Raw genomic sequence first — 23,878 nt, forward strand, 5'->3', positions numbered from 1 at the left:
AGGTCATGGTAATTCTATCTACCATCCATCAGGTCATAGTAATTCTATCTACCATCCATCAGGTCATGGTAATTCTACCTACCATCCATCAGTTCATGGTAATTCTTTCTACCATCCATCAGGTCATGGTAATTCTATCTACCATCCATCAGTTCATGGTAATTCTTTCTACCATCAGTTCTTTAGTCATTCCACTATACTTACACTATCGTACCAACTGCGCCATTGTCGTGACCGGACCGAGGTTTCCAGCCTCGGCCACGGCAACACGAATTAGCGATGCAGCTCCCACGAGTGCGGCCGCTTCTATTGCTGCTGCTGCTGTTTCTGCTGCTGAGGTTTCTGTTGCTGCTGTTTCTGCTGCTGCTGGTGGTCCGTCACCTCCAAAATTCGTTACAAGAATGACTTCAACGAGCTTAGGTACTTCATATTTATACCTGCTAACCTATCAAAATTCTCTAACCAATGAGATTCTGTTTACATACGAACGATCACGCTTCACGCTCACTTGATTCTACTCATTATTTATTCAACACTAACTCTATCTACTACATGTATTAGTGAGGTAAATTAATAATGTCGAAAAAAAATTAGTAAAAAGGTTGCCGACTGGACTCGAACAACGAACGTTGCGATTATCAGACCTGTGCTTTCTCCACTGCTCTCTCCATGCTTCTGAATAAGGGAAGCCTAAAAGCAAATAAGAAGCGCTCATTTCCTCTCACACTCGACTTCGTATGCTTTTTCTGCTGGAGAGATTCGAGGCAAGGGTGTGCGTCGTTCTACCATGTTATACATAAAAATCAAGGCAAATGCTTGCTTGTGTAGGTGAAAGCACAGACAGAACACGAAATAAAAAAAAGGCAAAAAACCATTACATCGCCTGCAAGGTCAACTTCTAACATTCGCTGCGATGATCATGAACAGAGGATGATAGGAAATGGAACTAACATTCATTGTAATAGATTTTTGGTTTGCGTTTACAATTTTTAATAACAGCTTCTGTTCAGGCTTTGTTCACACAAATCTGGAGAATTTATTCAACCTCAACATCGAACTATTTGGTGTTGAATCAGGTATGTCGAGAAGCTTTTATTCGACTACAAAAGTTGTAACAGAGCTTATTCGATCAAATATATGATTATTCGGCGTTTATTAGACATCATGACTTCCTTAAACAGCGATGGTATAAAGGTGTATATAGACGCTTGATTCTCATGTGAAATAATGTTTAGTTATACATTATTATACATTTATTAAACGATTATTCAACTATGGGATAACACTAGTTTACAGCATTTTTGAACTCGGTAAGGTGATGATCATTTCCAATGCAAAATCCTACGCTGAATTCAATGCCGTGGTCAGAAAAAATTAAAGTAGATCCATTTTTGAGATATACAAAAATTTTGATTTTTTGAATTTTGCACTAATTTGAAGATACATTTCCTACATTCTCACATGGATTTTTTCCCGGAAAATCTTGTTGACGAGAGTGATGAGCACGGCGAACGTTTTCACCAACAAATAAAGATGATGGAACGTCGTTACCAAGGGTTTTGGGATGAAGCAATGATGGGTGACTATTGTTGGTTTCTGATTCGAGAAACAAGTTCAAAACATCGAAAACAAAGTCATTCGATTCTCAATCATTTTTAATAATACCTAAATAAATTTCTTTTGTATCAACTCGGTTTTAAATCCTGATATGCCTTAATCAAATTGATATGTAGAGAAAAGAATCTCCCATGAAAACTTTACATGCGATTTGGATGCTTACAACGACACCTAGAAAAGGAACTCTAAAGCTGTTGTATTTCAGCAACATGTTTAAGTGTTTTACAAAAATGCTCATAACTTCGACAATTTCCAACCGATTTCATCCATTAAAGGCTCATTTTCTCCAGTTTTTAATGGACTTTAAGAATAAATTATGGAATGATTTTTTGAATCTTTTAATCCCATTAAAAATATTGATTAAAACAAGATTTTTATGGAAAATCCGCAGGAAAAATAAAAAAAATGCTGTAAATTTTTAAATGACTTCAAAATTAAATTTTTAATTAAGACATAATATTCAAGTGAACGATAGCAAATTTATTCACTTTCATAAAAAAAGATTTGAAATTGGTGCACTAGTTCCAAAGATATTGACATTTTAGTAATCGTACTTTTGTCCAAAATTCAAAAAATCAAAAATTTTGTATATCTCAAAAATGGCTCTACTTTAATTTTTTCTGACCACGGCATTGAATTCAGCGTATGATTTTGAATTAGAAACGTTGGTCAACCACTAAAGTTCACACTTTTTATGTTGTTTTGTAAACTAGTGTAATTAATCCAAAAATAAGACGGGACAAAGCAGGGTTGTTCTCTCTCGTTAGTGATTGATGTGTCATTTATTTCTGTCCAAGCACGCACATAGATCCTAGAAAATTTACTACATACACACATGTCATTGAATGGGTTTCAAACCATCACCTTCCGATCACCAGCCTCTTGCCTTGCCATCTGAGCTATCCTAGAATACATCAAATGGGTAGCTAAATAAGTAATAAAAGCTTGAATCTGAAAACCTATCTGCACTCCCAGCCGTAACTCTAGCTAATTCAAGGAGATGTGAGAATGATCAATTCATTCATAGTTGTTTAGCATGAGACTAACGTTACCTCTCCATCTCTCTTATTTCGATGGAAAGGATGCTATTCTTTTCAATAGATCTATGAATTGGTTGTCGTGAGTGATACGATCTATGCCCAACAAACAATTTGAGTTGATTAACAGCTGAATAAGCCATTTTTAAGCTGAAGAAGCTTATTTTTTCCTGAATAAGCTCTTATTAAACATTCAATGTTTGTTGGGTGATTACGATTTAAATTAATAAGGCGTAGAAAATAAATTAAAAAAAAAAGTGTTGAGGTTGGGATTGAACTCGTGACCTTCTACTTTGAAAGCGGAAACGGTAACCACTATGCTACCAATTTCGTTTTGTTGTTAACTTTAAGCAGTGTTGTGGAATAATAAATGAATACGCCGTTTGTAAAGCATTTACAAAGCATGAATTTAAAACATGCACGCATAGTGGTATAAGAGCTATTTTGCTGACTGTATTCACCTTTATACAGCAATATTGTAAAGCAATGCAATGGAAACTAATAATGGAACAAGAAAACATTTATAAGACGTCTAATAAAGCATTTTATTAAATCAATTGAAAACAGTCGAATTAAAGCGACAATGTATGTGCAAATTACACTTATTCAGTTTGTTATTAGATCAAACCTCTGGTTCTGAATCAGGAAGATAGTCAACGTCTATAAAGTTTTTAATAAGTAAATTAATCATATCTGAGTAAACGGCTTTTTTCAGCACATAATTCGACATCCTGTTTTATTCAGCATTGTACACTGTTATACAGCATTTATTCAATGTGTATGCTTATTTGTGACTTTGAATTGTTTGTTTGGTAGTACTGTCGCATTAATGGCCGTTCACTCAATTTCAACTTCTATTCAATGTCCACCCTACCGCACTCCACGGAACTATCAACCTATCCTCTTCAGAACTTTCCCCAGGTAATAAATTAACACACTAAAGCTTCACGTTGATATTAGTATAGCATTTCCAACGAACTCTGAAAATCGTAAGCTTCACCTATGAAGTAACAAAAATCACTTTGAATGTTGCAATTTATAAATTTCACTCATTCCTGAGAACACTGTAAGTAGGTCGCACGAGCCAAAAGAGTCCAAACTTTTCAATGACGTAAGCCCGTCTCTGTCTGGCTCAACGTGCACATAGGTACCTATTGCTCCAATCCAAATTAATTCAACTTTTTGCCAACCGTTGCAGGGTGAAAACTTTCCCTTAGATACTGTGCGTCTGAGTACCGGTTGATCCCCTCTTTCCCCGTAAACATGTCACTTTGTCATCCACCTACGACCGGGCGAAACGAGTTTCAGTAACGAAGCATGTTTTGTTTTCCATCCGGCTTAGATCACGCACACATGTACACACAATATGGTTGCTTCTTCTGTGCAGTGCACCATAGTAAGTTTCCTTACAATACGGGAAGCAATTTTCCCACCGCCATCATGATTATCATCATCGTTCGAGTTTCACCTAGTGCAGTTGCAAAGCAACACAAAATGTCCCGCATGTCATCATCCTTCCATTATGTTGCTTTGCTGTGTTGAAGAGAAGCAACAGCAGCAGGAAGGATAAAAGCGATTTCCTGCGTCCAAACAGGAACGTGCCATTTTCCTCCAGTTTGTCTCTCTAGCAGTCCGGGTAAGGACCCGTTCTGCTCGCTTGATTCCAGCGTTGTTTACATAGCATCCAGTCACACCGGATGTGTGTGGATTTTGCAATTTTGTAGCATTTTTAGCTCCCTTCTACCGTCGTATGAGGTATGGAAAACATTCTTGGCGAGGTGGAAGATAATTCCAAGCACGTTCTACGTTTCGATGTCACTTAGCTCCCAGGTGAGTCACATAGATGAATGATTAAACGATTTTATTCAGTAGCAAGTAATGGGATTGCAGTTTCGATGAATATTTACGTGACTTGCGTTGGTGATATGTTCCAGTGTGCAAATGATTATCGACAAGTCATGGATGTACTTATAAAAGGTGTAACAATTTTAGATACTGACTGGCAGGGTTGCATCCTCTCACTTCGCTATAAAAATTGTTTCTCGAAATTATGGAATCATTGGCTGCTATAATGATGTTTTGTACTTATAAGCTACAAGAAGAGGTTGAAAAGTATGTATTTGGCATATCAAACCTGTCAATTACGCTTTCAAAAAGTCACAATCAGCGATTTTATGATTCACGAGCGTTCACTCAGAGTGAGATGTTTTTACAGGAAAAGCGCGGAAAATTTCACATTTTATGAGCAAACCTACTTTATGCAAAATTGAGTCGAATTCGAATCAATTTTGAGTCGATCTCATCGTCCGCATATGTAAATTCCACCGTTAGTACACACTGAGTTCAATCATCCCAGCAAACCGCTTCAATATCTACCTTATTAATATGACAATTTCTCACCTGCTTCCATTCTACTTTGTCGATGATTTCCGCTCCCGGGGCAGAACTTTCGGTGATCGGTGGTCGCAGAAGTGAAATGTACTGTTACCGAAGAAAATCTAATCAATATAATCCCCAATCATTTAACAAAAACAGAACATCACCCACCTTTCCGCGGTCTAGACTACGGATGAGATCGAGATCGGTGGAGTCGGATATACCGCCGTGCACCACCAGCACACGGTTGTTAACTATCGTACCCAGCGGAAGCCATCGGTAGACTTCGTCGATGAGCTTAAGCAGTCTTTCGGCGTTGTGTTTGTACTTTTGGTGAACCTCTCGCACGAAACCGTATCGAACGTTCATGACGGTGTCCTCGTGGTTTCCGCGGTTCAGAAAGACACCGCCGGGAAACACTAGGAACGTACAGAGCAGCAACAAGAACACCTCCAAACCCTTCTTGCCTCGGTCCACGAAGTCACCGTTGAAAACGTACGGGTTCTCCGGCGATGGGAGACCATTCTGTAATTGAGAAAACGTATTTTTTATTTTATAAGCATTCAAGATAAAAAAAACCTGCGATTATAATCGAACCTTATGGAACACCACCAGCAGATCGTCCAGCTTTCCGTGCAGATCTCCACAGATGGTCACCTGTTTCGAAATGGCCGTCGATGCTTGGTTCAGGTTTGGCAGTCGTTTAAGCTTCGACGTGGCTTCCCGCAGGATTCCGGCCACATACTTGGCGTGCAGTCGGTTCTTCTTCTTCCGGAACAGATCGATGATCACATCCAGCTCCTTCTTGTCCAGCGGGAACTTGATGTGCGGTCCCTGATAGCTTCGCTCCGGGCCACAGATTCCCTCGTCTGCCAAGTCGTCCGATTCGTCGGAGAACTTCATGTCAAGGGCCTCTGTGCGTTGGGAGAGGATTTGAGAGTTATGGATGGCATATTTAGGCATATATTCAAACAGTTACCAATCGATGACGACCGGGAGGTTTCCTGCGAACCGGTGGGACGTCCGGCAGTGTCGGGAATGTGCGTTAGCAGTGCGTTGAAAAAGTTGTATAACTGAAACGAAACAAGCGGTAAATATTTAATCACTCGTGACAATACGGTGAATTCGATTTAATGTCTGTCGTTTTCCAATTATTCCGTGCACCTGGTGTTAATTAAACATGCGTCGGGAAAAAATTGTCTCAAAATGGGACGCGGGTAGGCGTACATTCAATGCTAATTGAACATGGTAGAACGGTTAATTGGAAATGCTTGCTGTGTACGGAAATTGTGAGGAGTTGAGTGTAGTTAATAGATTTCCCATGAATCGATTAAATCAACACGTTTTTGTATCGATTTGAAATGTTTGATTGTCAACACGAGATGTGAAAATTTTATGTTTACATTTGATACAATGATCGCAGGAATAAAGTGGCAATGCCTTTATCGGTTTTCAATTGCATGCAAAAGACAAGCGTGATGAAATAAGAGAAATTCTGTCACAAAGCTGATGCATCAGCATCTTTTTTTTTTTTTTTTTTCCTTTATTAACGAGACTTTCAGCCTTAGGCTGGTTCATCTCTAGAGGCATCAGCATCAAATCAGATTTAAAATTTCAGGATGAGATGGATGCTTATCTAAGACATTAGATTCGATGATCTTCGGACTTGTGTGCTGGTCAGAGTGCTTCTTATTTGACTTTATTACGTGGGACATCACGCTGGCTCTTAACTTAGTGTCTTTGAGCATTTCCACAGTTGTTAATTGAGAGCTTTCTAAGCCTGTGCCATTTTTACATTATTGTTCACTACCAATCATAAATTTGGCGTCACCCTTTAACAAAAATGTTAATGAAGAGCTTTTGAGAGTGTGTTGATTTATTTCCATTTAATTCCGTTATAATTGCTGTTACAGATACGCGTATTTCGTCTACTACTTGCAGACTTCATTAGTGCCAAGTACTTGTCACAAGTGGTGTTCCGGTTCTTAAAGGGATTCCGTTAAGAGCTTCGACAAAAATTAAAAGATTAAGTTAAATGTGTTTTGTTCATATCTCATAGGTCATTTGAATAGTATTGGCATACATTTAGTTTGTAAGAAACTGGCTTAGTATATTTAAAAAAAATATACCAAAACTTCCCTTAAAATTACATTTTACAAAACTCACACTGAACATTCATGACTGATTTTCTCAGAATTAGGTCGACCAAATTTTGAAATGAAAGTGGAAGTATTATATATTATTATTATATACCTACCGAGATACGTTTGCGAAAGTCAAGTTGACACATTTAGAATATTGTTTAAAAATAGTTATTCAAGTCATAAATCAAAAGATTGGAGTCATCCCATAGTATGGTTTGTCGCTATTGTTAGTTTACTCTGAATTTTAGTATGAATAAAGGGAAAATATGATTAGCCACATAGCAACGAAGTAAGATCCATTCAATGTCAACATTTAAAAGGGGCGTAATTTCATTCGTAAACAATAAAAGCTCATTCATGAAAATGTATGCCACCAGTAAGCAGATAAATGTTTCTTCCACCATTAAGCATTGTTCATTTGGAGGGGTGAGTTTTAATTTGTGATTTATCGACGGATAAATCGGTTGTTAACAAAATAAAGTATGCGATAAAGAGTCAAGTATTAGTTCACCTAACCGGGAGATTTGCTTAAAATTATCAATGATCGCAGGATGTTAGCGGAGACCGCATGAGATATACCGAGATGCGGTCCAATGCAACAAAATTGGAGACCGGAAAATGGGAAGTGTAAATTATTACATGGCCAATGAGAATATTCTACACAGTTGTATGAGAAATTTATAAAAAAAAACTACAGGTACTCAACACTAAGTTCCTGCAGTTTTTAGAAAATTTCTCCATGCCTCTGAGTAGAAGTGACTCTCCCTCTGAGTTATTCTCTTTGGCCATATACCTATGACGAAAAAAAGGTTGCCGACTGGACTCGAACCACGAACGTTGCGATTGACAGATCTGTCCTACCCCACCCGTAATATTCCCCAGATATTGTGCCGTTGGAGTATTATTTGTTCCGTTTGATGGCACATGGTCTGGCTGATCCAGTTCCGCTCATATCACAAAATGGCTTGATTCGCGGATAGCCTCAAAAGACGAACACTTCTACCGTCACGGTATTCGAGTTCTGCCAGAAAGATGGGAAAAAGTTGTTGCTAGCAATGGGCAATACTTTAAATCATTTATTTGTAACTATTCCATTTTTTCACAATAAAGTTACATCAAGTTTAATCAATAAAACAGCGAGAACTTGTAATTTAAAAATGTAATGTTATACTGACCGCCCACTTTCACCACACCTCTTTATATGCACTTATTCCATTTCCAATACCGATTCCATATCCAAAATCCACCACCATCCTGATCTTTGCTTTTTTCTCCCTTTTTGAACTCTTGACTTCTGACGCCATCCTTCATCTTTCAACTTCCCTCGTCCCAACAGTACACGCTACTTCAAAACTACCCAAATTTGAGTAGAAACCACACAGGTAGGTAAAAACTGAACCTACCCAAAAATGGGTAAAATAAGTTGGGAGTATAAAGAGAGAGAGAAGGATTAGTAATTTCCATTTAATTCCACTACCTTATTTGCTTATCCTTGACAGATACACGTATTTCGTCTACAATGTGCAAACATCTTCAGTGTCTTGTACTAATACTCGACTGTTAAGTTGGGAGGGACAAGTTGGCAAAAGAACAACATCGATCGGATTCACAACTTGTCACTACCAGGTTCAGTTTTGACGAATCTGGGTGGATGTTACTCAAATTTGGGTTATTTTGAAAAAGCGTGTATAGCGTTTCTCTTGCTCCCACTGTTATTCTTCAACTGCGATACCGTACTTCATAAACCCTTCACAACTATCAAACCTTTCCTTGACCCCTTCTTCCTCTTCCTCTTACTGTCGTCGACAGAACGGCAACACTATGCCTCTCCTAAACAAAAAAAAACGCTACTTAATTGTCCACAAAGCGGCGCCGGTGGTGTAGTGGTAAGTGTGATTGCCTCTCACTTCAAAAGGCCTTGGTTCAATCCCATGGGCTACAAAATGGTGATGGTGAGTTGTCAACCTGAAAGGAGTGGAATACCTAGTCCTGGTCCTCACAAGTTCCTACTTCACGCCTCCTCGAGTCACATGATAACAAAAGACTACCAGCTGAAACATGAACACTAGACTGATGCAAAATTTGAAATTTTTGCTCCACAGTGCTCAAACGGTTTCAAATCGGGTCCTGATAAGCCTCAGAAAGTTTAAACTCATTTGATAAGAAACTGACTTGGCACACACCATTTGAAGTTTATATGAAAATTACTATGGGAAAACAAAACTGTTTGTTCATTGTCTTCTAGCCTTTTTACATATTGTTCTGTTAATAAATTATATTGCTATTCTTTGGGAATTTTTATCAGCTACAACTTTGCAGAAAATCGTTTTTCAGCCAAACGTCAAATTAAATAGTTATTAATTGTTTAAGAGATTGATAATCTTATGGCAAGATTAAGCAACTGTACTGTGAGCAACATTGTATTCTGCAGTGTGACATAGTAGCCATGACTTTTGTCCTCTATTCTACTCGCCATAAACACCAATGTTGCCTGCTGAACAGTTGATTGAGCATAATCATAAGACATCAGTGACTTGAATCAATAATAATTTTTGTTCCTTACATTTGATCAAAAAGTGGTCTTGAATAAAGTTGTAGAGCTCTGCTCAGCTCTGACAAAATTTTCAACAAGTTCAGCTAATTTTGAGATAGATATGAACCGAAATTACCGTTTCTCCATAGTAATTCCCATATAAACTTAAGATGGTTTGTGCGAAGTAAATTTCTCACTAAATGAGTTCAAATTTCGGGAGGCTAATCAGGGCCCGATTTGGAACCGTTTGAGCACTGTGGAGCGAAAATTTCAAATTTTGCATCAGTCTAATGGACACAGCTGGGTGACGTAGCCTGGGCAATGTTGCCAGTCTGGCAATAGCAAAGTGAAGAGGTGCGACGCGAACTAACCATAGTACGGCGATAGAGGAAATGCTTCAACAAACCTGAGCGTCTGCTCACCATGGAGGTGCGGCTCGAAACGGCGTCTGTTCTCCATGTTAGGAGCGGCTGATCACCGTCCTAGTGCCAGCGTGGGACTCTAAACAGAGCTGTGCACGATGGTCCCCCGGCGAGACAGGGGGTTGGGGCAGGCCCAACAAGCCGCCCTGGAAAAAAACAAAGTTGCAAATACCGAAGAAAGAAATACGGATCGGAACAATCGGCACAGACCTACGCGACGAAATAAGGACTACGATTGGAAACTCGGAACATGGAAATGCAAATCGCTTGGCTTTCCGGGCTGCGATAGGTTAATCTATGACGAACTTCAACCACGCAACTTCGAAGTCGTAACACTGCAGGAACTTTGCTGGACGGGACAAAAGGTATGGAAAAGCAGGCATCGAGCGGCTACTTTCTACCAGAGCTGTGGCACCACCAACGAGCTTGGAACCGGCTTTGTAGTGCTGGGTAAGATGCGCCAACGCGTGATTGGTTGGCAGCCGATCAACGCGAGGATGTGCAAGTTGAGGATTAAGGGCCGTTTCTTCAACTACAGCATCATCAACGTGCACTGCCCACACGAAGGGAGACCCGACGACGAGAAAGAAGCATTCTATGCGCAGCTGGAGCAGGTGTACGACGGCTGTTCGCAACGGGACGTCAAAATCGTCATCGACGACATGAACGCACAGGTAGGACGGGAGGCAATGTATAGACCGGCGATCGGGCCCAAACAGCCTGCATGCCGCATCGAACGACAACGGCTAACGATGCGTGAACTTTGCCCTCTCGGGGTATGTTAGTTCGAAGTACCTTTTTCCCCCGCAAGGATATCCACAAAGCCACCTGGAGATCACCTCACCAACACACAGATAACCAAATCGATCACGTTCTAATCGACGGGAAATTCTTCTCCGACATTATCAACGTCCGCACGTACCGCAGTGCGAACATAGATTCGAACCACTACCTACTTGCAGTATGCATGCGCTCAAAACTCTCGACGGTGTATAACAACCGTCGAAGTCGAACGCCGCGACCCAATGGGACGCCGGAGTTGCCCAGGACTACGCGCAGCAGCTGGAAATTGCACTACCCACGGAAGAGTAGCTTGGCGCAGCTTCTCTTGAAGATGGCTGGAGGGACATCCGTTCCGCCATAGGTAGTACTGCTGCAGTGGCACTAGGTACTGCAATCCCGGACCGAAGAAATGATTGGTTTGACGGCGAATGCAAACTGTTAGTAGAGAAGAAGAATGCAGCACGGGCGAGAATGCTACAATACCGCACGAGATTAAATGTGGAGCGATACAGACAAGCGCGGAACAGACAAAACTCGGTTTTCCGAAGGAAGAAACGTCAGCAGGAAGACCGAGATAGCGAGGCGATGGATAATCTGTACCGCGTAAACGATACACGGAAGTTCTACAATAAACTAAATAGTTCGTGCAAAGACTACGTGCCGCAAGCCGATATGTGCAAGGACTTGGACGGTAACCTTCTCACGAACGAGTGTGAGGCGATTGAGAGGTGGAAGCAGTACTATGACGAGCACCTCAACAGCAGCAGAAAACGAAGGTGGCACGGCAACAGACCTTGGAGGACAAGCAGAAGACGACAGGCTACCGGCTCCTGATCTTCAAGAAAAGGAGATCGGTTGGCTGAAGAACATTAAAGCAACTGGTGAAGATCAACTACCAAGTGAACTATTAAAATACGGTGGTAAAACACTGACTAGAGCGCTTCACTGGGTACTTGCCAAGATTTGGGAGGAGGAGATATTACCGGAGGAGTGGATGGAAGGTGTCGTATGCCCAATCTACAAAAAGGGCGACAAGTTGGATTGCTGCAACTATGCCTACAAGGTACTCTCCCAAATTCTATTCCGCCGCCTGTCACCATTTGCAAGAGAGTTCGCGGGGCAATACCAGGCGGGATTCATGGGTGCCCGCGCTACCACGGACCAAATTTTCGCGATTCGGCAGGTTCTGCAGAAATGCCGCGAATACAACGTGCCCACACATCATTTGTTCATCGATTTCAAATCCGCATACGACACAATCGATCGAGATCAGCTATGGCAGATTATGCACGAGTACGGATTTCCGGATAAACTGACGCGATTGGTCAAGGCGACGATGGATCGAGTGACGTGCGTTGTTCGACTATCGGGGACACTCTCGAGTCCCTTTGAATCTCGAAGGGGGTTACGGCAGGGTGATGGACTTTCGTGTCTGCTGTTCAACATCGCGTTAGAAGGTGTGATCAGAAGAGCTGGGATAGACACGAGTGGCACGATATTCAGGAAGTCCATCCAGCTTCTTGGCTTCGCCGATGACATTGAAATTATGGCACGGAACTTTGAGATGATGGCAGAAACGTACATCAGACTGAAGGCTGAAGCTAGGAGGATTGGACTTGCCATCAACGCATCAAAGACAAAACACATGAAAGGAAGAGGTTCTAGGGAAGACAATGTTAGCCTCTCACCCCGAGTTCAGATTGACGGTAACGAAATCGAGGTGGTCGATGAGCTCATGTATTTGGGCTCACTGGTGACCGCCGAAAATGATACCAGCAGAGATATTCAAAGACGCATTATGGCAGGGAATCGTGCCTACTTTGGACTCCGGAGGACGCTCCGCTCGAATAAAATTCGCCACCGCACGAAGTTCACTGTCTACAAGACGCTGATTAGACCAGTGGTCCTCTACGGCCACGAGACCTAGACTATGCTCATGGAGGACCAAAGCACCCTTGGTGTTTTCGAACGGAAGGTGTTGCGTACCACCTACGGTGGAGTGCAGATGGATGACGGAACGTGGAGGAGGCGAATGAACCACGAATTGCACCAGCTTCTGGGAGAACAATCCATCGTCCACATTGCAAAAATTGGGCGACTACGGTAGGCTGGGCACGTCGTAAGAATGGCGCACGACGACCCAGTGAAAATGGTTCTGGAAAGCGACCCAACAGGAACAAGAAGAAGAGGCGCGCAGCGGGCAAGGTGGATCGACTAAGTAGAAGGTGACCTGCGGACCCTTCGCAGACTACGAGGCTGGTGAACTGTGGCCATGGATCGAGTAGAGCGGAAACGACTTCTTTGAACAGCAGAGGACAACAAGGCCTTAGCCTGATTGGTAAGGTAAGGTAAGAAGTATGGTTCAATCCCAGTCGGCGCCGCCAGGGAAGTAAAACCGGTTCATGAGTTGATGGGTCGATAGGTAGGATCCAGGTGTGGGAGCTGCCTCTCTGGCGCCGGTACCATTGGTACTCAGTACTGAAAACAAGATCGACGGGGAAAAAAAATCAATTTCCTATTAAACAAACAAACGACCGAATCAACAACACCAACAATACCGACAGTGGTGGCGGGGGGGGGGGGGGACACCCTTCACCATCCCTCTCCAAAGAGGGAGTTTGGTAAAGAGAGATGATAAAACTGATTTGTATCTTCCTAAAAGTTGTCTAGCTCGCTTTCTACTTCTATTTGCAATTTTCACACTGTCGTACTCTAAACGGAACTATCAATTCTATACTTTCTCCTCATCTTTCGTATAAACATTACCACTTTAGTCTGTTATTTTAAATGAGCATCTTCAACTATGTAAATCGTTGACTTCACTCAGAAGTAATACTAAACATATAGTCAAAGAACACCAAAACACTACATCATCCGAATAAACGTACCAAAACCACTTCTAATAAGGCTTTTAAATACCGAAAAATCCTTTACGCGGAAAAAAAAACCCGAAACATCGTGACAGCTCCTTAAAATGCTAACCGACCGCGGCAGAGCCTACTGTCTTCGTAAATGAAAACATTCGAGACGTGACGCCAATATCGAACCTTGGTTCTCCAAAAATGTTTAAACATATTGTTGGAAATTTCATACACACTTAAACAGAGACCCTGAGTTCGGTAAAAAAAATCACCTTCTTAGATCGGTAATCCTAAAAATTACAGATGTTTCGGTATTTTCTCGCTCTATTGCTGAAAACTGTAAATAAAATGACCGAATTTCGGTGATTTGATTTCAATTCAACGAAAACGGTAAAAAAAAATACCGGCAGATCTGTAAATCAGCTTCATCACTGACTTCGGTGAAATATTTTACTGAAGTTTCGGTAAACAAACCGTTCCATTACCGAGTTCGGTAGTTTTCACAGTGAGAAACGTCAAATTCACCATATTGTGATTTTCGACCTTCTTAAAAAAAATTGTAAGTGGAAACCTGTGAAAAAATAAAAAGTTCAATTATGGAGGCTGTTATGGACCAGCTGCAACACCAAGATGAGCGAATCGTAGATATTTTCCGTAAGTAATGATATTTCGTTATCTAAATAAATACCCATTGTTACAGATGGCCGATGCTGTTGCTTGTTTTTTCATCAATGACCACATAAAAAAGAAAGATTTTATACCGGCAAACACAATTTTTGATTGTACATATCAGAAATGTGATGCAAGATATAGAAATTTCTATTCTTCTAAACGCCATATCATTGAAAAGCATCCACTTGAGAGCTTTGTTCCAGCCGGAAGTACCACGAAGGGAAACGATCCACTCGGGGAAACCCTTTTCATCGGTTATGAAATGCCTACTCAATGCGATGAAGCAAGTTCTACCCGTGAATCAGAGACATCATTGAATGAGCTCAAAAAAAATATTCATCTGAATATTTGTATTTAATTTTTATAATTGATAAAATCCGAAAAACACCCAGCGCATTAAATTTAAGTCGGTAGACTTTTTAATAAATTACAGATCTTTTGGTAATTTTCATTTTCCATATCGACTCCAAAATTACAGTTCTCCGGTGAAATAAATTACAAATCAAGTTTGTTTTTTCGGTAAACGTTACCGATTGTTCGGTAAATTTGACAGCTTATTTTGCTGATTCAGTTTACAGATTTTTCGGTAATGTTCTCGATTACCGAACACATTACCGACCGGTCAGCTATTGAGAATTCGGTAAATGAATTACCGAAGTCGGTAATTTTTTCTAAGTGTGTAAGGTATACAAATATCAATACCGGGATCTATCTTAGATTATTCTAGAAAGATCTGAACCATAATATGCATGTTATTGTTAACATAAGCACTTATTTGGGAAGCTTCTGGATAAGTACTAGACTAATGCGAAATTTGAAATTTTCTCTTCGTAAGTTTCATGTTATGTTGACTTCAATCCCAGTCGGCACCATCGGGATTTTCTGAGGCATAAAATGTATGATCACCTTAGGTCCTTGTTAGCCTCACAAAATTTGAACTCATTTGGTAAGAAACTTGGCACAAACCATTTGAAGTTTATATAGAAATTTGTATGGGAAATCCTTCCTTTATTTTTCATAGTCGTCTAGCCTTTTTCCATATTACCCCGTTGAAAAGTTCTATAGCTATTATTATGGGAAAATTTCTCAGCTACCTTTTCAGAAGATCATTTTTCAGCCAAACCTTTGTTTTAGACAAATCTTATGCCATGATCTTGCAGCTGTTTTGTTCGCAACACTGCAGTGTGACACAGTGGTCATGATTGTTGTGCTCTATTGTACGCTGCTGAACAGTTGATTGAGCATGGAGGCGAACCAGCCACAGGCTGAAAGCCTCCCTAATAAAGATAAATTAATTAATTAATTGATTGAGCATAATCATACGACACCAGTGACTTGAATCATTAATCGTTTTCGTTTATTACATTTTATCGAAAAGTGGTCTTTTAAAAATTCGTAGCTGAGAAAGTTTCCTACAAGCACAGCTATCAGTTTTTAAAGTAGAGTGATATGGTGAATTTTTATAAAGGTATGCACAAAAAAAAATTGGTTCCCATAGTAATTTCCATATAAACTACAAATGGTTTGTGCCAACTCAGTTTCTTACTAAATAAGTTCAAATATTTGGAGCATAATAAGGACCCGATTTGGAACCATTTGACCACTTTGTAGCGAAAATTTCAATTTTTTGCATCGGTTTAAAAGGTTAGAGCACTACTTCGGCCTAATCGCCTATTTTGGGCGTATCGAGCAGAAAACATCAAATAAATCCATTGTTTCAGAGTTAACAAGTCAATTATGTATTTGGTACGATACTTTAGTTCAAATGCTACCGAATGAGTGAAATGAATGTTTGCACCCATTATTCTCCAAAATCAAAAGAAGTGCTGCAACCAGTCTTGTAAGCGATCCCGGTAGTCGACACATGTTCTATGATAATCGACTGCCTTTGTCTCCGGCACTTACAAAACAAGCTATCATAGTACAGTACCAAACTGAAATGTCATATCACAGACTCTGTCATACGACACTGTCGCCGAAGACCGTCACAAATGTATGTATTTTAGTTTTTTTCTCATAATAAGAGCTGCTGATGTTGTGCTGGTGTAAATTCTGAAAATAGCAAGTAATGATGTCCTAGGAATAACATTTCTAATAAGAAATGGCTTAATTTACACCAAATTGAGGAATTAAAAGAAAGTCACTCAATGTCATATGATAGTTATTTGATAATTTTCTTTTTGCTCGAATGTTATTCTACCGGTTGTGTTGTGTGAGAGAGATGACGGTAGAGCATGAGTGTACGAATACAAAAAGACTGTCGCGCATGACAACGAAGCGAGTGTAGTAAAAAACGTCAACTGTTTCAACCCCTGGCTGCAACCGAATCATTTTTTATCTTTATCTTAAACAATCTTTATACGATAGGCCGATGTGAATTCAATGGCGTTTGAATGGCGTTTGAAAGGCGTTTCAATGCATTAGGCCGAATTTAGAATCCGTAGGCCGAGTTTGGGGTCATGATGCAGTGTTAGATTTTTAACAATATCTCAACAATCTGTTTCTCTTTAGCAAATCTTTAGTACCTACGGAGAGGTAAATAAATTTAGAAGTCATCTGCAGTAAAAACATTCAATTTTGTAAAGAAAAAATCCTCTCGAAAAACAGCGGCAACGGGCGGGTTGTGCTTAAATAGTAGGCCCAAAATTAGATCTAAGCCCTAGGTATGCAACATAGCTGCTTATTGAGAGTTCACTCGGCTGTTGACTGAAGCAGACTACTCTTGATGTGTGTCACACGATCGTCTGTTTACTCTACAGTAACCATTGTGTGGTCCTCATCCATTGTTCTTCATCAGCAGTTGTTTCGCGACCGTTTCGTGATGAGTGTGTGTGCTTACCACGTTTTGCGTTCATTGCTGCAATGGAAGTGCGCTGCCCTCCGTTGGCGATACTGCCATACAATGAAACCACTGGAAGCGGATCCCGTTCTGATGAAGGAGGCTTATTGGATAGCGGAAGATAAAGTGTGTATTGTGTTGTACCTTTTGACTATAGTTTAAAGATGTTTTGTATTGTGAACAAGAATCCTTGGCTCTGTAAAGGTAATTCGATTGAGCATTATCAAAACAATAAATAAATAAACAAACAGAAATAGCTCCTTACCATCGGACAACACAACCAAAGACGAGGCTTGGTAACTCAGTGGTTACTGTTTCTTCTTACTGAGCAGAAGGTCGATAGTTTATTACCAGGCCCATCCCCTTCCTTTTGCAATTTCTCACTTTGCCTTATTCTATCCTCACTAGATTTAAATGAAAAACAAATTCTGCTTTAAGCCGTGGAAATTCAGATGTGTATTTGGTCTATAGTAATAACGGACGTCGAACTAATCATCCTTCCCCAAAGACCGTGAGGACGTGGCCGGCGCTGTGATTGATCTATAAATAGATGGAATTGGTGTGCTTGTACATTGAAAATGGAAAGCTAATCCCATGCACCATCTACTTGGTTATCTGTGCAAGTGCATTAGTTCGGATCAATCACGGAGGAGCAACTACGCAATGTACGGTCTTATTAAACAAACATTGGACAACACAACCAATTCCAACTAATTCAACCACCAACTAATCACCATTTCTCCGTCCGATCTGATATGGTTATGACCAATAGAAACTCCAGCAGAAGCTGATATATAAGACCAAAAGGTACAAAATGCACCCATGGGGTAATTCTAACCCGAGGCGATTTTTTCGTTGCTTTCCCATTTCTGTTTCTGGGATCAAATGTGCAGAAAAGCTAGAAATACCCAAATTTAGAATGGGAAAGCTTTGAAAAATCATTTGAAACCATTTTACCCCAGGGAGCATTTTTGAGCCGTCCAACCCTACCTAACCAAAAATTTATGATCCCAAAGTGAACCCAACCCAGTGCTAAATCATCCACACAGACACGAAAAAAAAAATAACAACTGCAAACAAACTTACCCGAACTTGGTCCTGCTCTCCGGCGTACTCGATGCTCTGGAAGATGGTCCACGTGTAGCGGCGGCGGATTTCAATTCGCGCCAGAAACCGCCGGTACCAGCGCTGGATCAGGATAGCGGCCTTCATCGCTGCAAGAAAAAAAAAAGACACCGTGAATATTCAAGACCAACTTCGAGGGTCGGATGAAAAGTTTTTCCGAGTGTCTTTGCATCTCGCTGAGACGAAGGCTGGAAGGATGAGCGGAAAAGTAAGGATGAAGTTTATTGGACAACACGAATTCGATGCTGGAATTATAGCGGTTCGGTACCTCGTAGGTAGGTGGCCATCAGCAGAGCGTGACTGGGGCTGAACAGATGCAGGGGAGAACGGTCCATCGTGCACCAATGGGGAAAAATGGCCCCGTGCAGTTCTGGGATGTTATGTGCCGAAATGCTAGTTCAAGTACTGAACTAGCAACGTTGCATCTTAAATTCACGAAATGATAATGGAAAAGCAACGAGAAACCACGCTGGGTCATTTTACCCCAGGGGTACATTTTGAACTGGCCTACACTAAACAACTGTGTTCACCATTTGGACGAGTTGTTCGATTCAAGATGGAATAAGTTTTCTGCTATATAATCTAGATGAGGGGGAAGATGATGATCGCATAAAATATTTCCAATTTGATTAAAGATGTATCTCGTTTGGCCACGCTTCGCAGGAGCGAACATTGGAATATTGAAGGTATGACGTGGGTTTATGTCTTGCTGAATATTTGAACAACACATTTCCGAACAAGGTTCAAGTGGTGCAATTCAGAACAATTTATTTGTTAGGAAATAGAGTTGTTTGGCGATGTGAGTGATGCCGTAAAACTTACGTGGATTGCCACTGTTCATTAAGCTTAAGGCATCGAGCGATAATATATTGAAGGTGTTCCGGGATGTTTGGAAAATATCCCGAGGAATTATTTTGAATCAGGGGAACTAGTCATGGTATGCATAGATAAAAATCTTGTTTTTGAATTCTGATATAATTTGATATGTCGCGTAATGAATTTTGGGTCCCCAACTCACAGGGCTGGTAGCGATCACTGCTGACAAAAATAGTGATTTTAGTGACCATGTAAGAGAAATAAGTAACTAAATAGTGACTTTTAGTTGTAAAAATAGTGACTAAAAAGTGACTAAAAAGTGACCTAAGAGAAAATAAATGTTTGATGTTTTAGACTCATAAACAGTTATATATGATATGAACCTTTAAAGCGAAGGATTCAATAGAAAGTTTATGGCCAAACCCACGGTGGTTACATTCAATTATTCCTAATGTTTCTTCGAAAGCGTGGTTTAAAGGCATGGACTTGAGTCGTGACTTCATTCGCGTGATGAGTAGACTTCCAACCACTACTCGCAACATGCTCATCTCAAAAGAATAAACCTCGTGGACAGCAACATCTGTCGGTGTGGAAAAGGTTACGATGACATCGATCACGCAGTTTGGCAATGTACGGATAATTACGCCACCAGAGAGCGACTGTTGAATACCCTTGAGGCTTGAGGCCCAAGGAAGACAACCCTATGTTCCTATCAGAGACATGTTGGGAACTCGCGATATCTACTATATGCAGTCGGTTTATGTGTTTCTTAAAATGTCTAGTTTAAGAATTTAACTCCTTTGTCTTTTGTCTCTCTTTATTAGTTTTTGTTTGTCTTGTCCTCCCATCTCGATGAGTCTCATCGTCGCCCACTGGTCACCATAGCCTGTCAAACTCCAGACGAAACTAGAACCTACCGTTCATACTGGCGACCACGCTCTGATGAGATAGCGAAACCTTACCCTCTAGCACCTCCTCTGATCCTATCCTTCGACAATGTACCTCTCTAACCTCGAGTAAGCCGCGAGTATTCGGCCCAACTCCTACTAGACATAGAATTAAGTGAATTTTGTTACAAACAAAGAACAATGAACTATCGGCTCCGTAAAGCTAATGCGATTGAGCCTTCCTAATAAACGAACTAGTTAAATAAAAAAAAACACGGTAATAGTCAGAGTGTCTACTAACTGCAGAAACCTGGAAAACCGGGAATCCTCATGAAGTTTAATATTTCCTCAAACTACCTGTAAGGCTCAGAGAATTTAATATTTTTTTTACTAAATATTTTAAAGAAATGAATGAATTTTAAAATACAAGCATTTAATTTTTCTCGTTATTTTCATTCACACTTTGAACTTTAAAGATCCACAGTAGAGTAATCTTCAGTAACAAATAAATTAAAAAAAAACAGAGACTCGAACTGTTTTTTTTAACATGCATATTTTCTATAAATTTTAGATTTGAACTAGTTTTGGACTTAAAAGCTATAATATCCATGCACAGTTTTAAAAGCACATGGAATTTTAATATAATTTCTAAAGACCTCATTTCAAGGAAGTTCTGGGAAAAAAATCTTTCAGAAAAAACATCAAATGCAATCTGCTTTTAAGGTAGTCCTGAGGAATTTGAGATTTCTTGTGAAGCCTGATAGTTCTGAGTAGAACTTCAAGAAACCCTGAATTGAATTAAAAGCAAAATTTAATGAAAACTCTGAAAATTTCTGAGGAGCACAACTCCTTCAGGGAAAAAATCCAAGGGCCTTCTGAGAATAATTTTGTGTTTGTGGGAGAAAAAAAATCTGGAGCATAAGTCATTGGAATCTTTTTAAAAATGCTATACGGAGGATTACAATTAAATCTGAGAATAACTCCAAAACATCTTCAAAGGGATTCGGAAAATAAATTCAGACGGAATCGCCAAACGAATTATGAGAAGAAATCTAAGGAATTTGTGAGGAGAAATATCAATAAATTCGAAGGAGACTTACAATGTGAGTAGAATTCCAATGGAAAGAGTGAGAGTCATAAGAAAATCTGAAATGAATTCAATGAATATTCAGAGAATTTTTCCAAAGGGTTTCTCAATGGAGAGAATTTCAAGGTAATTCCGAGAAAAACTAAAAGAAAATTGAATTCGGAGGATAGCTTTATTAAAATGTTGAGGAATATTTCAAAGGAAATCAGAATGGACTATTCTGAAGTCTTCAGAACTACTTGAAAGTTTCAAACTTTTCCTGAAGTTAATGAAACTGCCTTGAAGTTCTTTCACTAGCGTGCACAGGAATCTTGTGAAGGAGGGGCAATTGTTTTTCTATGGTGCATTTAATCTGGGGATGGGGAGTACTCCAAAGTGCGTGGGAGATGGTGATGTCCACCCACCACTGTTTCTCTACTGTTCAATTTAGCTAATTTTATTTATTTTTTACTCCGGTGGTGGTTCATCTTCTTCAATGGAAACTGCTTTCAGACAGCCAATGGAATTGGCAATTTAATCCCATCGACAATGTCGATGATGATCAGTTCGTCAAATGGTTGCAATAGTAGGGCTTTAACCGAAATGATACATTTGCTGCAATGTTGTTGCCTTGGTGGTTGGATTCAGCTGAAGTCACGTCAGATGGTGGTGATAGCACCGACAAACCGACATGAATGACCAATAAGAATCGCATTCTTCTTTCGTATGCACACTGCGTCGACAAGTACATGGTTCAAACAGTCCGCATAGCAGTGGACAAACAGTATATTGCTCTTGATCAATACAATCTTGATCAGTACTTGGCACTGATGAAGTCTGCAAGTAGTAGACGAAATACGCGTATCTGTCAAAAGAAAATAAACCAACACACTCAAAGCTCTTCATAAAAGTATATTGCTGTTTTCGTCCTTGCACTTGGCTTTTACTCCAGCAGTGCTGCCAGCCATTGGGCTGGCACCGTCTAAATATACTGCCAACACCTGCTCCTAAGAAATCTGCATCGCTGTCAGGACCTCAGCAATAGCATTGAAGATGGTCGTCGCGTCTGTTTTCAACACCCGTCTCACACCCACGAATGTTTCCGTCGGTCGATCATTATCAATATACCTGATGACAATCGCCAACTGCTCGTGGTGCCCACAATCGCTCGTCTCATCTGCAATGATTACCACTGGCTCTCCTCGCAAGGATTTCGCAATATTCCGCAACATTACATATGTCATTTTGAATACGGTTGCTTGTGTACTGGCAATTTTTGGCACCTTCCGCCAAGTGTTTTTCCAGCACAGGATCGTAGTTAGCCACCAATTGGGTGGCACACTTTCCGAATGTTCACGAAGTGGTCGGCAACCTTTGCAAAGTATGCGCATAATACCGATGAAACGTTCCATTATATAGCGATTTTGTAGCCGCTTTGCCTTACTAGCAGCAATCATACCTCTTTTTTTGGTGGTCCAGTTCTTCGTCAATACGAAACTAACGATTTTAAATTGGCTCACTACTTGACTAGCCTATTGGTCCCAAGCAAACGATTAAAGTACCCCATTATAGTCGAAATTCTAGTACTACACCATGTTTGTTTTGATTAGCTATGAAAGTTTGACAGCTACAATGAGGGGTTAGTGGATTTTCGTATGTTTCGAGGGGTGAATCGATTAGCTTGGGACCGAAGAGAGTACCAGAGCTGAGCCAAAAAGTTGAGCACGTTTCTTCGCGACCTGCTAGTCTTAGAGTTACCTCTATGCTAATACCCACTTTTCAATTAGGGAATCCAAAAGCTGTCTTTAAACTTTGTACAGTTTTGAAAAAGTCCATTCTCATAATTCCTTGAGGTTCTTTTCGAAATTTTTAAAACTCTATGAGCTTTTTTGAAATTCTTCTCAGAAGTCCTCTGGAATTATTTTTAGAACTCTTCTTTTACTCAAAACACCTTGGAACTAAAATTCCATTGGAGTTTCAGAAGAATTTCTTCAGTATTATCCAGAGATTATTCTCGGAATGAACTAGAAATTATCGGTACTCTCTTGAAATTTTCCTCAAAATCCCTTTAGAATTTCACTCAAAATTTAATTTTCTCGGTATTCTTTTCGGAATTATGTTGGAACCAAATTTATGTAGGCGCTTACCACGAAAATAGTTATCCTACGTTGTGTTTTTATACTTTCACTTGGTGGTGGGCAGCGACAGTGGATAGCCGCCACTTACAGCAGACGAAACTGGCAGGAAGCAGCACAGGAGATGCACAGGTAGTTCACTCACTTTAATTTCTTCAACAGGACGGACAGCAAACTCACGTTAAGTGGCACTAGAAATTATTCGCAGAGTTTTCTTGGAATAATCCCCAGAAATCCTTTGGAACTGTCCTCAGAATTCAATATCCGTGAGGTTCTTCGCGGATTTTTTTAGAACTCTCCTTAGAAATCTTTTGATATTCTTCTCAGAAGTACACTGGAATTATGCTTAGAACTCTTCATGATTTTTTTCAAAACACCTTGTAACTCAAATTCCTTTAGAGTTTCAGAATGTTTTCCCGGAATGAGCTAGAAATTATCCTCGGAATTAGCTTGAATTTTTTTTTAAATCCCTTTGGAATTTCACTCAAAATTTGATTTTCTCGGTATTCTTTTCTCTGTATTCTCCATAAATTCTTCCCACAATAAGCTTGAAATTATCCTCGGA

General features: G+C 40.1%; 1 protein-coding gene across 2 annotated transcripts in view; it reads right to left on the bottom strand.

Moving 5' to 3' along the window:
* Positions 1-23,878, bottom strand: part of rdgC (retinal degeneration C) — a 215,609-nt gene that overhangs the window by 46,922 nt on the left and 144,809 nt on the right. For both annotated transcript variants that reach the window (XM_065233385.1, XM_065233383.1), the window contains exons 3-7: positions 18,371-18,498; positions 6,010-6,103; positions 5,628-5,944; positions 5,202-5,555; positions 5,055-5,135 (exon numbers count right to left, since the gene is read on the bottom strand). In XM_065233385.1, the coding sequence (XP_065089457.1) occupies positions 5,055-5,135; positions 5,202-5,555; positions 5,628-5,944; positions 6,010-6,103; positions 18,371-18,498 (974 nt within the window). The remainder of the gene's footprint in view (positions 1-5,054; positions 5,136-5,201; positions 5,556-5,627; positions 5,945-6,009; positions 6,104-18,370; positions 18,499-23,878) is intronic.

The sequence above is a fragment of the Ochlerotatus camptorhynchus genome, unplaced genomic scaffold (genome assembly GCF_037179485.1).
Source record: "Ochlerotatus camptorhynchus isolate MF236.1 unplaced genomic scaffold, CSIRO-AGI_Acam_v1.1 ptg000401l, whole genome shotgun sequence".
Lineage (NCBI taxonomy): Eukaryota > Metazoa > Arthropoda > Insecta > Diptera > Culicidae > Ochlerotatus > Ochlerotatus camptorhynchus.